Source organism: Apteryx rowi, unplaced genomic scaffold, assembly GCF_003343035.1.
Source record: "Apteryx rowi isolate R43461 unplaced genomic scaffold, aptRow1 scaffold_331, whole genome shotgun sequence".
NCBI classification, from domain to species: Eukaryota; Metazoa; Chordata; class Aves; order Apterygiformes; family Apterygidae; genus Apteryx; species Apteryx rowi.
In genome coordinates this window covers 420,975-434,059 of record NW_020449764.1, presented here as the reverse complement: position 1 = coordinate 434,059, position 13,085 = coordinate 420,975, and the positions used below count along the sequence as shown (strand labels likewise).

Sequence of the window (13,085 nt, the reverse complement as noted above, 5' to 3'; positions counted from 1 at the left end):
CTTTTTACAGAACTTGCCTAGAACAGTTTATTCAGACATCGGTGATTATAATTGTATTTTCCAACAGCAAGCGTTTTTTGATAACTGGTTCAAACTGTATCATTGAGGAGAAAAAAAAAAAAACAAGAAAAAAAACCCACCCACAGTGCTGTTAATCTGATTGTTGCAGTGGTCTAGCGAGAAAACCTTGACTCCTACCTAGAGTTTGACTGTTCAGGGAAAGCCTTGGTGCTTTGGTCGGCCGAGGTTTTCCCCGGTGCTCCACCGTGAGAGCGACGGGTGCTTTGGGGAAGAGCTTTGCTTTGGCGACGGACGGCAGCAGCGTCTAGCGGTTTCGCAGCTGGGCCCGCGAGCCGGGAAGGGTGGATTTTGCCACCGGTCGTTTCTCTCCTCCCTGCGGCCATGATTTGGGGAAGCACTTAAATCGGCGCTTAAGTCCCGTCGCCTTCGGCAGGACTCAGGCCGTCGTCCTTTAAAGCAGCTTTGCTACGGGAAGTTATTTGCAGGAGGGAAGACGCCTTCGAGCACCGCTTGCATTTCTCCGGAGCCAGCCTGAACTGTAACGGGTGAAGCCGGGACCCCCACGAGGGCCGTTCAAAAGGCCAATAAACCCGGTGGAAGGAGCCGCGAACCAGCTTCGAATGGGGCCTGAGCTGAATAACCGGGAAATTAATCTCTAGTCAAACCAGGAACTTAAAGGAAAGGAGAAGAACCGGCCCCGCGGTAGCTCCTTCGCGTTACCCGCTCCCTTTGCGCCGGGCAAAAAGGTAATTTCGGCCAGCGGCAAATCCGTGTGGCGGGAGCGAACGGCTCGATAAGCCGCGGGAGGCCTGGAGGCAGGCTCGTGCCCTGCGGCCTGCTCCTGGTGCGGGAACGGCCATGGGAACGGCTGCGGGAGCCCCGCGGATGCTCTCCTCGGAGCCCGCGCCGCGTTTTTATCATAGAAGCGGTTGAGTTTTTGTCGTTTTTCCTTTAAACGGCCCTTTCGGAGGGTTTGCAAAAGCTCCCGAGGTTTTAGCGTGGGGCGGAGGGAAACAACAGGGCTCAGCAGGGAAAAACCGGGAGGGGAGAAGGGGCAAATCTGGACTCGCGCTCGCYGTTCCCGTGGGGGAGCGGGGCCGGGGGCAGCGTGCGCCCGAGGGCAGAGCAGAGAGGTTTCTCCCGCTTTCTCCGCCGCCTGGCTCCGTGGCCGTGGGGCAGGAAAGAAAGAAAGGAACCACCCCCCCCCCCGACCTCCCTGTGCCTCAGTTTCCCCCGGCGGGGGGTGATGCTGCTTACCTACCTCGCAGGGCTGTTTGTGAGGGTTAACGAGTTAACGCCGTCGAAGCCCTTTGCGATCCTTGGTGCAAAGTGTCGTTACCAGCACTAACGACCGCCGCGCTCTGCAGAGCCTTTCTTTCGGGCTTCATTCCAACAGTACCGTAGCCTTGTTTTGCCGTTCAGCTGGAGAAAAGGAGAGAAAAGTTCAAAAAAAAAAAATCAAAAAACAAAACCCAAGTCCCAACCCAGCTAACCCGGCCCACGTAACCGTTTTTCTCTTCCAAGCCCCAACCGCTTTCCCGTTTTCCCGGGGTTCAGCAGCGGCGGAAGAGGCCCCGCTCCCTCCCCGGCAGTCGGCATTGCAACCTGAGCAAAGGACAAGCTTGGAAGGTTTTTTAAGGAGTCAAAATAGACTGAAACGTCRTTGTAAATATGAAAAAGGAAGCGCCTCTAAGCTACCTTTTATGTTTCCTGGGCATTAGGTTTTGGGTTTGGTTTTTTTTTAGTGCAAAAAAGAAAAAAAAAAAAAGCAGTAAAAGGTAGTCAAATAGTTAAGCAGTACCAGAAAAATCTTTTTTTTTTTTTTATTTCTAGCTCCAACTATTGTGAGTATTTTTTAGATTCTGAAAAACAGGTCAGAAACGCAGACTTGCTATAAGACAGTTGAAGACTTTTTTAATTTAATTTCTTTTCTAAAAAAAAAAAAGAAAAATACAAGTTTTCCCTTCCTGTCCCCTGCTGGTCCACACAACATAGGCTTTTCATATTTTCAGATCTTTCTTACTTTTGAAGAGTTTAATAACGGAGACTTTGTTTTGTTTTGATTGTTTTTTTTTCCCCCCGTCGTCCGTTCTGCTTTGTTTGGATGAAATCRGTGCGATCCTGTGAAATGCGTATTGTCCCAAGCGGGCACGGGAACGGTTTGGAGTCCTGCTGAGGCGCCCTCATCTCGAGATCGCTCCGGAAGGAGCGAGGCACCCGCTGGGCGCTGTGTCGGGCACAGGGGTTTGACGGCCGGGATTAGCGGTGCTGGGGCTCGGGATGTTTAAATCTGCTTTTTGGAGCTGGGCGACCCAGTGCTGCGTAGGCGACGCTTGGGGAAAGGATCGCAAACCGGCTGCTTAAGGATCAAGGCGCTCGATTAGAGTTAATCGCTCCGAGTCATCGATGTTGGCCATTGGAGCGGGTCACCGCGGGGGCTCTGCGGGGAGACGCGGGGACCRGAGCGGGTCGGATGTGTCCGTCCTGGGACAGGGATCTGGCACCAACAGCCTGACTCGGTCTCTCRGAGCTGGTGTTGCTCATTCGGAGCAGAACGTCCAGCCGAGACGGCCGGCATTCAGCGGGATGAGCCCGGCTCCGACACCACTCCAGCCTGTCCCAATCTGGAGCGTGGGAAAGCTCCGGGGGCTCCAGAGCAGCAGTGCGGAGGAAGGCAAAAAATGAATCACGATTTGGTCRAATCGGCCTTTTTTTTTTTTGGCTTTGCTTTTTTAAAATCGTTCGTAATCGGTGGTGAGATGCGGAGCGGAGCCGAATCAGCCAGAGGCTCCAGAATCATGAATTTTTGCGAGAACGCGCAGGTGCTGCGAGCTGGAAACATGCACGTGCAAACTACCTCAAACCTGACAGCGAGACTGAGTTACAGACGGGCGAAGGCTGCGGGGGATCCGTCCTCCTCCGGCCTCGGGAACCGGCCTCGGGCAGAGCCTTTCCCCAGRGAGCAGCTCAGGCCCCCTCCGCCCTCGCTGGTGAGGATTTTTGGCATCGCAGGAATATCCGTATCCCCGGAGCGAGGAAGACGGGTGCCCTTTGGAGGAAGAAGAGGAAGAGGGCTTCGGCTGTGGGCTCCGCATCCGGGATGGGCACGCTGCCGGCAGGAGGGCATGCTCCGGGATCGCGGGAGCTCGGGATTGGTGCTGGTCCAGGAGGGCAGCACACCGGCCCCCTTTGCGAGTCAGCCCCGTTGCAACGTGCATTTGAACCCTGCTGCTTTACTGTACGTTGCAGATATATATATATTTTTTTYGTTTTTCTTCAAGCTTGATACCTCTCGGCCGGGCCCGCGGCGCGAGGGTAGGTTATGAACTGTGGAAACGCCGCGGTGCGCTCCGGGAGCCACGGGGCGGCGAGCGGCATGAGCCGCCGCCGTGCGGCCTGTTCCCCCAAAAGATTTTAGGAGTCGGATTTTTGGAGCATCGAAAAAAGCGACGCTCGATAAACGCGGTGCGAGGGGGTTCGTTGCCGTTCTGCCGCGGGGCTGGGAAGGACTCGGCCCTGAGTGGAGGCGGAAGCAGAACCGGGAGGCGCCGGCTTCCTCAGGCTGCGATCGCCATTTCGGCATCTTCTCCGGGGGAAATCACTGGGATTGCCTGGGACGCAAAGCGGGGCAGGAACCAAGCCGCCAAATTGCAATAATTGGTTTAGTTGTCCATAGCGAAGCGGTTAAACGTATTTGCTCATTTAGAAGGCGCCCAAATTCGCTGCGAGGTCAAACGCGTTGCCTTCGGGAACAAATCTGTCCTTTGAAACACAAGCACACCCCTCGCGACGCTGTCGCTTCAGTCGGATCCGGTCCACTGCGTTGAAAACCTGCAAATCTGAGTGTCACTCCAGATGAGGCAAAACCCCACTTGAAGCCCTAGATTTTCCTTAAAAAAAAAAGCCCCGAGCGGCCCRGCCCCCCGGAGCCCGGCAGCTGGGCCCGTGCCCGGCGCGGGGGCCTGACCCTCTGTGTAACCAATCCGTTTTTGTTTATCTACCTCTTAGTGACAATAGATTAAAAATAGGTAGTGGCAACTCCACATGCTGTAGTGTAGGGGAAAATAGAAAGAAAATTAAAAGGACTCTCTTTTTCCAAAGAAAAATGTTCTTTAAAAATAGACTTTACGGGCTTTCTTTTTCACTTTAAAGTGTTCATTAGTTGTAAAAGGTCCAAACCTCAGCAGTCCGAACGTTCGCTTGTGACTGAGTTTTTTTTCTTTTGAATGCTCGATCCTCCGTTACTTTTTTTTTTTTTTTCCCCCTTTCCTTTTTAACTTTGGTATTTACTTCTGCTGTCAGCAGTGCAACTTTGACCGTCTCTATGTCTTCAGCGCAACACCTAGGCTGGGCCAAAGCTCCCGTTCTGGCCTCGCTGTGGCCGGCGTGGGAAGGTGCCAGCGAAACGGGGCTTGGGGCTTAAAGCGGCTCTTTTTGCCCTTGGTTCGCGGGATGAGGTCAACAGTAGCGCAAGGAGGGTCCCTTGGGAAAGCCACAGCGGTGGTTTGTGCGTGCGAGTGGTTGGGCGATCAGCCGTTCTGCAATGCCGGCGCATCCGGTTAATCCGGGTGGATTAAGTCCAGCTAATCCGGGTGGGGTGAGCCGAGCTGGGGGCAGCGCCTTGTTCTCTCCTCTGCATCCCACCGCTGGAAAATTCGGGGAGCAGCCGACACCTCCTCRTCCCAGGGACGGACGCATCTGAAGGAGGTCCCGAATTCCTCAAACCAAGTGCCGCATCTCCCACCTGCACAGCCAGCGCCGTTTCAGCCTGCTCCTCCAGAAAGCTGTACTTTGCTGTAACGATATTGTTTTTCCTCCTTGCAGCAGATTGTTTCTTTTCGCCTGTCCCCCTCCCACGTCCCTCCTCTCCCCCGTACCTTTGCGCGAGGCAGTTTGTTGGCTTGGATGTGGAGTTGGGATTACGGATGGACGTGGGCTCCGTTTTTCTTCCAGCGAGGTTTCGCCACAAACCGCTTTACTCCACTGTTTCATTTTTAAAAATAAAGAGGAAAAAACAAACAAACAAACAAAAAGAACCCCTAACACCGCTCACATGTATTTTTATCAGTTGGGGGAGGAAAAAAAATATATATGCAAAGAGGGGGGTAAGGGTGTGGGGTGGGGGCATGCCGGGGGGGTGCTGGGTGCTGCGGGGGGGCGATGGGGAATCCGGGCTGCAGTCGGGGCTGGGGTCTTTTCCTGGTGGCAGCAGTACCTGAGCCCATCCTGCTGCCTGCTTGCATGAGGTTTTTGGGAATACATATCCCCAAATTTTCTTTCCAATGTATTAAAAAAACTTTTTTTTGGGGGGGGGGGCTAGGAGCAGGGGATGGACATGCACAGACACCGCTTGCACAGCTCCGGTCCTTAGGGGACGCCAGCCAAAAAGCAGCCGTTGCACGTGCCATTTAAGACCGAAAGCACAAATCCCAGCCCTGCTCCCATCTCYGTCCTCGTTACAACCCCTGAACTGTCACCTGGGCTGCTTAGAGGGGACAACCAGACCCCACAGCTGGCGGCCTGGTGCTGCCGCAGGGGGGTCTCCCAGGGTGCAGGCTGGCAGCGGGGGGATGAGGAGGGAGGAATTGCTGTCGGTGCCCCTGGTTTAAAGTAAAAGAAATGGAGACGTTGCATGAGGCGCGATGGGCTCTGGTTTTTGACGCCAGCCTGATTCACCCAGAATTTTGCAAGGGAGAGAGACACGCACTGATGCTGCAGGAGCTGTGCTGGACACCAGGGTTTACCTGCAAAATTTGCAGTCAGTGGAAGGTTTGAGGATTTAACGGTCCTGCCGAGCCTCACGTGAAGGCACCTCGAAGCGCATGGAGCCGGGGCAGAGAGGAGCCGTACGTGGCAGCCGGCTGCTCGTCTCCACGGGCCCGGCAGAGCAGGCGCACGGCCGCATCCTCCCGGCACCATCTGGGAAGGACGAATTCCCCGCCGAGGGCTCGAAGCCAAGGCAGCAACATCCTTCGGGGAGCGGAGTGGCGGCTGGTCCCTGGTGGCCCTGGAGCGGCGCTGAGGGAGCAGGGTGGCTTGGCGGGCTCCATCCCCGCTGCCGTTGCCACCAGAAGCAGGTCCGGCCCGATGCAGGGCCCCGCCGCTGCCGGTGGCCGGGGAAGGCCAGGCCGGGCCGGGGGCAGCGGGCACGAGGTCGCGGCGATAACGCTGAGGGGTGCCGCGGGAGAAGCTTTTATGCAGTGGTCCCATGGTGTAATGGTTAGCACTCTGGACTTTGAATCCAGCGATCCGAGTTCAAATCTCGGTGGGACCTCCCGGAATTTTTGCCCTCATTGTCCCACTCTCGCGGCGGAAGGCGACCGGGAATCGGCGCGGGGGCGGCGGGACCGGGTYCCTGCCCCCCCCGCTCACTCCCGGCACCCAACAGCCGCAAGCGCCCGCCGAGCTCCATTTTGTGTGGGGGCGCCGGCTCTTCCCTGCGCATGCGCGCAGCCGGCGGGCGGGCTGAGAGGACGCAACGAGCCTTTCCATCTCCTTGCGCTGATTGGGTGAGGCGGGGAACACGGCCGCTTTCCTGCGCTGCTATTGGCTGGGGAGAGCGTCCCCTCCCACCCCCCGCAGTTGTTACACTGTAACAGCGCTACACTGTACATTGCTACATTGTAGCAGCGCTGCAACATAACCGCGCTACATTGTTGCCGCGTCGCTGCCGGGGGCGGCCCCGCTCGCAGCCAGTTCCCTCCCGGCCGCGGCTCCCGCTTTGCGCTGCCCCCGGCCCTGCTCCGCTCCGCAGCCTGCAGTCCTTAATTAGGAGCTTAATTAACGCGGGAGGCAGCAGCGTTCGGCGGTTCGAGGCCAGGCGGGAGGCGGGGTGAGCCGGGTCTGTGCAATGCAGGTGTGGCGTAGCAGGGGGTTCGCCTCTGGCTGCGCAGTCGCTGTAATATTCTAATGTATGATATTATTCTAATATATAATCTTACTGCTGTAATAACTCGGTGGCTGGTTTCGGTGTGGGGGTGCACAGGGCTGGAGCATCGGCCCTTTCCCCACCTGCCTCCCCTCGGTGGGGTGCAGAAGAGCAGCATTTTCGGGGGGTTCCCTGCTGGCCTAGGAGACAACCAGGAGTGACTTTTGTCAAGCAGACGCTGCGCTGGCTGCACGCAGGGATGGGGGAAGAAGCCATCTGAAATAGGGTTCGTGCAGCCGTGATGCGTTCAGGTTGCTCTGACTCGTTGTGTGTGCGAGGAAGGGCCTCAAGCAGCACCGCTGGCAGGTGGGGATGGGCCCTGGGTGGAGCCTCTGCCTGTCTCCCGTGGATAGGTGTTTGCCTGCCCAAGGAAGGGGCTGGGAGAGACTTGCCGTGCCTTTGCCGGTGGCCTGACCGGGAAGGCACCCGGCAGCAGTGTCACAGCCCCCGGCGCAGCTGCGAAGGGGGTCCCGGGGGGGGAGCGGTGTGCCCCCAAACCGGGGTTGAGGACAAGGAAAAGGCTGGTTGGGGGGTCCCTGGCGAGGATCTGCTCTGCAACAGTGTGTTTCTGGGGTTTGGGGGAYAAGCAGCAGTCACTCGCTTAAGCTGCTTTCGAACGGCTGGTGGCGTTTTGGCTTTTTGGGCAGGTGGTAAATACACTCGAAAGCCCAAAYGCCTGTTGGCCAGAACAGCCCTGGAAACCCAAATCCCTTTAGGAGAGCTTAGCTCGCTCTGACGCAGGTTTCAAGGAGTTTAGCTTTGATTAATGGGTCAGTCTTCTCCGAGCACAGGAAACCCCGGGTATATTTGATTTATCTTCCTCTCGGATTAGAGGTGGAGCTGAACCACCAAGCTCTAATTTGGCAGCCAAGCAAGCTGGATTTTCCATACGGGAAAGGGTGATGGCTCTGGCTAAAACGGGAGGATGCTATCCATCGGAGGCTCACTGGTAAGTGTGAAGGCAGCTGGAATAAGGAGCCGTGAGAAATTCGCCTGGTGGTTTTTAACCTTGCTCTGCGAGCACCGTGCTCAGCGCGGGGACGGCAGCGAAGGGCCTTTCCCAGCGGGGAGGGTCGGGGGGGAAGCGCAGTTAATCCTGCCGCTGGCCAAGCTCCTGTCGGCTCGGCTGGAGCCTCGCAGCGGGAGAGCTTGCCCGCGGTGTTTCCCGGGGCTCGTGTTAGCGGAGCGCGCCGTCTGCTCCTAGCTGTGTGGCACTTGGCAAACTTGCCCCTTGCTGCCACAAGGAAGACAGAGGCTGGGTTCAAAATGCTCCCTGAGTGGATTTATTTAGCACCTGCAAGAGAAAGAACAAAACTTTTTTTTTTTTTTTTTTTTTGGTGCTAATTACGTACAAGACACCAAACTGGAGGTGCTGGCTGCAAGGGAATTGCGGGAACTGTCCGCCCCCTCTGGAGCCATGGCGGGGGAAAATCTCTGCACGGTGCCCAGCTCTAGCAGGGGAATGGGGCAGCTATGGGGCATCCTTGAGCCTGAACCCGGAGGCTGCTGCAGGTCTCCCCTGCTCCACGGCTTCTCCAAGGGCCTGGGCCATGCGGGACTGCACCACCGATTGAAGCAGGCTCCAAATGAGATCAAAAGCAACCCGCTCATGAACGCCATGTTTAAGCTAGCCCCAGCCTCATCTTGATGGTGCTCAGAGCTGCCGCAGTCACAGCCGGGACCCAGCAGCCTTGGGCTCACGTTCCCACGGCTGCTGGGGTTTTCCCGCGGAGGAAGCAAGACTGAGAGGTGGAAGTGAGAGTTTTGAATATGAAACTTGAAGCCTTGCTGCCTCCTGTGCCCTCCCGCCAGCACCATGTGGCTGGTGTCCCCTGGCTGTGCCCCAACTCTAGCTGTGACATGGGCATCGCGGGGGCCAGCCCATCCTGCAAACCCCTCGCTCGGGGTGCTGCCAGCTCTGGGTGCTCTGCCCTCCCCTGCAAGCCTTGGAGGGGGTGGCCCTGTCCTAAGGGAACGGTTGTTTTGGGGGTGATGTGCATGATGCAGAGTGAGCTGTGGCCTTTGTGGTGGACAGGATGGGTCTCAAACACCATCACTCTTCCCAAGTGATGGCAGCAGGCAGCCTGGTTCACCCCCCGGGACGATACGCAGGGCCTGGGGCATTTTCCAACCTAGAAGCAGCGCTCTGGGGAAGCAATGCTCTCCTCCGGCAAGTGGGAGAGGGGCTGGGAAAAGTCTAGGATCAGAGGCACACCAGCCCTGCGGTTTCATTAAAGCCTGGTTTGGCTGCTGGCTGCTAAAACTGCAGAAGTTTCCCTTGCAGGAAACGAAATTGCAATCAGCCGTGAGAGCACAGAAGCACACTGGCTGCTCAACCTCATCTCCGGCGTCTGTGGGTTTTGTTTTATTTTTATTTTTTCACTTTCTTTTTTTCTTTTGCCATCCTTTAGCTGTGCTAGTTTCAGGTCTGGGCTCCCCTCCCCAGTGCAGGGTCAGACTAYGGGGAAAGCAGGTTTCCTACAGTCCTGGCTTGGTGGCGGGAAGGGCCCCGTGCCGGGCAGCGGCGGGGTCAGCTTATCGTGCAGCCACCCTTCTCCTTGAAGGGGTTCTTGTCCTCAGGGATGCCTTTCAGCAGTGGGTCCTCTCCCACCATGGACTCGATGTATTCCTTGATCTCTTTGCCAGTCTTGGAGATCTGTCGAGGAAGGAGAAGCTCTCCATAGGTTACAGGAACAAGATGTCGCTGCAGAACTGYGACCTGACTCGTGGGCCCAGCAGATCCCCGTTCATGCAACGGGCTGGAGCAGAACTGCTGCCCGTCCTTGTGCCTGTCCCCCCCAGCATGGGCTGTGGGGTGCCCCCAAGAGCATCCCTGGGGATCCCCATGAGCATCCATCCTGGTGGCCCTGGTGCAAGCAGATCGTTCTTACAGGATTGCCCATATTGAACTATTTCCCAGCTTCTCTGAAGAGCTCAGTCGTGCCAAACTCTTTAGTTTTCAAACCCACAGCCCTGCATGTGCTGAGCTCTTCCGGGAGGTGATGCACAGCTGCGTGCTGCCTGCCTCTGCTGCTAAATGAAGACGTGGGTGCTGGGGGCCAGACTGCTCTGGCCCCACTCTTTCCTTCTAACCTTTCTGGAGTTGCTGGGCCAGCAAAGAGGCCCTAAGCATGAGAACGATGTCTGCCTTGAGGGGAGAGGTGTGAAAACACATGCTTGTGTCTCTGGGTTGAGTTTTAACATCAGTGGTTGTGTTTTTACCGTGGCAGCATTATCAGGTCAGAAGGTTATGCCAGGGCAAATGGCCCCTTTAAATTTTGGTGGAAATACTCACCATTTGCCTCTCGTTCTTCACCTCCTTTTTCAGCTGATCAAGTTCCATCTTCAGCAGTTCCTTCTCTGTCATATCCTGAGCCATTTTTCCCTGCAGTTATGAAGAAACAGCCTGTTATTAGCTTCCAGACGCAGCTTCTCCTGCAGCACATGAGGACTATCGGTTTGGCCCCTAACCATATTACAAACTCTAACGTCTGACTCGCATGGCGAGAAATGAGTTGATGCTATAAAAGAGGGAGGGTGCACTTTCCAAAACACTTGTTGTAATGTCTGCCATAAGGGGAGGGTTTTGTTGTTTTTAATAGATGCATCCAGCAACAGATGCAATTTGATAGTTTCTGAGGATCTAGCTCAGCTTCTGAATTGGTCTTTGGCTGTCACAGAGGTGGTTTCTCGAAGGTGTCCAGGTCCCCGTGCCATTCGGGGTGGCCAGGCGCTCCCATCGCCAGCTGAGCACTGGGAAATCAGGGCTGTTGGAGCAGCAGCCTCTTAGGATGACCCAGATGGGATTGCTCCAAATTGCCCTGCTTCTCCGAAAAGAGGAGAGCACCCAAACTGCACACCAGAGCTTCCTGCTCTCTGCGTCCTGTGCTTGGGCAGGAGCATCTTGGGGAAAGTCACTTGGTCAGTTTTCTAAGAAATTAAGGGGTTTTATTCCTCTCTGTGCCTTGTCTGCAGATGTCCCGGGGGATTTCACCACCAGCAATGAATCCTGCCTGGGGCTCCCCGCGAAGGAAGGAAACCTCTTCCCCTTCTGCTGAACCGGCAGCAGCGACCGCCCCAGCTGCCTTCTCGAGGTGGACAGCAGAGCCACGCCATGGACCCAGGCGCCCGGCCCACTTCCCCCGCTTTGCGCTCATCAGGATCTGGCCCCGGTCGTGCCGCTCAGCTTGGACCGAGGAGCGGGGTGCTGCCTTCTGCAATGGTCTGTCTGTGCAAGCCCAAATCGCGCTAACTAAATCTCTTCTGCTTTTCTACTTTGGGGAGGTAATGGGGGAGGGGGCAGGTTCTTGCATTTGCCATTTAATAGGTAACCTTCAAGGGTGTTAAAAGGAGACAGCAGTGGAAGAGCCCAGAGTCCCTCCGATAGCTCGTAGCAACCAAATAGGTGTGTTGATCACCCCTGACATTTATAAGAAACAAATGTACTTCAGGAAGTCAATAAATAAAAGCATATCACAGACAGTCGACTAGGAGAAAGACTTTATAACTAAAGCAGAGTTTGGAAAAGGATAGAAGCCTTCAGGGTAAGCGCTACCATGCACTATGTCCCTGCATCGCTGTTAGGTGTTTGCACGCAGAGGCATTGCTTGGTGCTGGACATGGCTTTTGGGGCAGCGCGGGCTGGAAAAGCCCAGCTCGCTCTTTGCAAAGACCCTGCCTAAGGGTTATGCGAGGTCCCGGAGACAGCTGGCCTGTGCAGGGAAAGAAGCAGTTCTGTACCAAAAGTTAAAGCAGGGTTTGAAAGCCTGGCTGCAATCTTTTAAATAACAATGCAATTGCGGTGCCTTGGCCCTGCTTTGGAAGGTATCAAGCCTGCGTTCCCCTGCCTGGCTGGTTTTCTCTGGCCACTGCCCCACTCGTGGTGCATGCCCCCGTGCTGCGTGTGCCCACTGCTACTCTCCCCATCGATGCTTTCAGGGTACAGCAGCACCAGGAGACACTTAGGGAAGAGGCAGCAAGGAGCCAAAAGCCGCCGCAGCAGAGCTACCAGCTCATGGAGAAGGTGACTCCTGAGCCAAGCTGGAGGCACCAGCAATGTCCTTTCTGCTTGGAGGAAGCAAAGTCACTTACCTACAGGGACGAGGGTCTCCCCCTCTCCGATGAGGAGGTGTTTAGGGATACATGTGCACTGGCTGCTGAGATGCTGGCCTCCAGGTGCTTGCTCCCCTGCTTCGGGCTTGAAGACTCCTTGAGGTCTCCGAGCCGGTACCGGGGAGCAGATGTCTTTGCTCCCTAAGCTGATAATGGACTCGGGTGAATAAGCTGCTCAGGTGTCGAGCATTAGCCTCAAAGCCCGGGGTAATGGGTGCTGGGGGGGGCGGTGAGGATGGATGGGGAGGGCAGGGGTGCAGAAATGCTTTGTGGAGATGTTGAGCACTGGTGGCTGGTTGCTGGGGGAGCCGGGAAGCCCCCAAGCCCTCCACCTTGGGGGCCAAGCGTGGCCAGTCCTGTGGGTCAGGAGCGGAGGGAGCATCTCCTGCAGGAATGGGAGCAGGTTTTTGGGGAGAGGAGAGGAGCGGAGCTGGTTTCGGGGCTGGGGGGTGCAGGAAAGGGTGTTTCCAGCTGCTCAGGGAGCTGCGGGGAGGGGACCTCCTGGGGCTGGGGGCCACACAGAGGGACCCTGGGGAGCTTCAGGCTTGGGAACGTCACTGCAGCGTCCTCGAGTCTGGCACAGGCTGAGCCCGAGGCTGCCCAGGAGGGGGATGGTGGAGCAGCTTGTTGCAAAGCTCAAGGGCCAAATTGCCTGTGTCCCCGACCGGGCACTGCCATGAGACTGGATTGGCCCAGACGTGTCCTTAATGCTGTCCCTGAGCCCGGGCGCCTGTGCGAGGCCCCTTCCCATGTGTGGGGCTGAGCAGCCTCAGGCTCCCACCTCCCGCTGCTGCCCAAGGTCTAAGGAACGAGCTCGGTGCTGGAGGAAGTTCATCATTTCCCCAGCGTTGCGCTCGCACGCGAGGAGGGCAGCAGGTTGAGCTGCAGGCGGCCGGGGGGACTTCCAGGCACCGCGACCTTCCGCAGGCGCTGCCAGGCACCAGGGTGTTTCCCGCACCCAGCGCCCTGGCACCTGAGTCCCCCCCGCAGCCGGAGCCAGGAGCCACCTTCCCTGGTGCCCTCG

General features: G+C 56.7%; 1 protein-coding gene, 1 long non-coding RNA gene and 1 other non-coding gene across 3 annotated transcripts; 2 read left to right on the top strand and 1 right to left on the bottom strand.

Moving 5' to 3' along the window:
- Nucleotides 1-6,223: 6,223 nt before the first annotated feature.
- Nucleotides 6,224-6,295, top strand: TRNAQ-UUG. The gene has a single exon. It is a non-coding gene; the product is annotated as a tRNA-Gln (tRNA).
- A 387-nt stretch (nucleotides 6,296-6,682) lies between these two features.
- Nucleotides 6,683-11,078, top strand: LOC112969001. Its single transcript, XR_003254526.1, has 3 exons — nucleotides 6,683-7,175; nucleotides 7,782-7,898; nucleotides 10,925-11,078. It is a non-coding gene; the product is annotated as an uncharacterized LOC112969001 (long non-coding RNA).
- Nucleotides 9,382-12,241, bottom strand: GNGT2 (G protein subunit gamma transducin 2). The gene is made up of 3 exons (XM_026071830.1): nucleotides 12,041-12,241; nucleotides 10,245-10,334; nucleotides 9,382-9,605 (listed from the first exon to the last, which is right to left on the bottom strand). The coding sequence occupies exons 2-3, from the start codon at nucleotides 10,326-10,328 to the stop codon at nucleotides 9,480-9,482; spliced, it is 210 nt and encodes a 69-aa protein (XP_025927615.1). The 5' UTR covers nucleotides 10,329-10,334; nucleotides 12,041-12,241; the 3' UTR covers nucleotides 9,382-9,479.
- Between the last annotated feature and the right edge of the window lie 844 nt (nucleotides 12,242-13,085).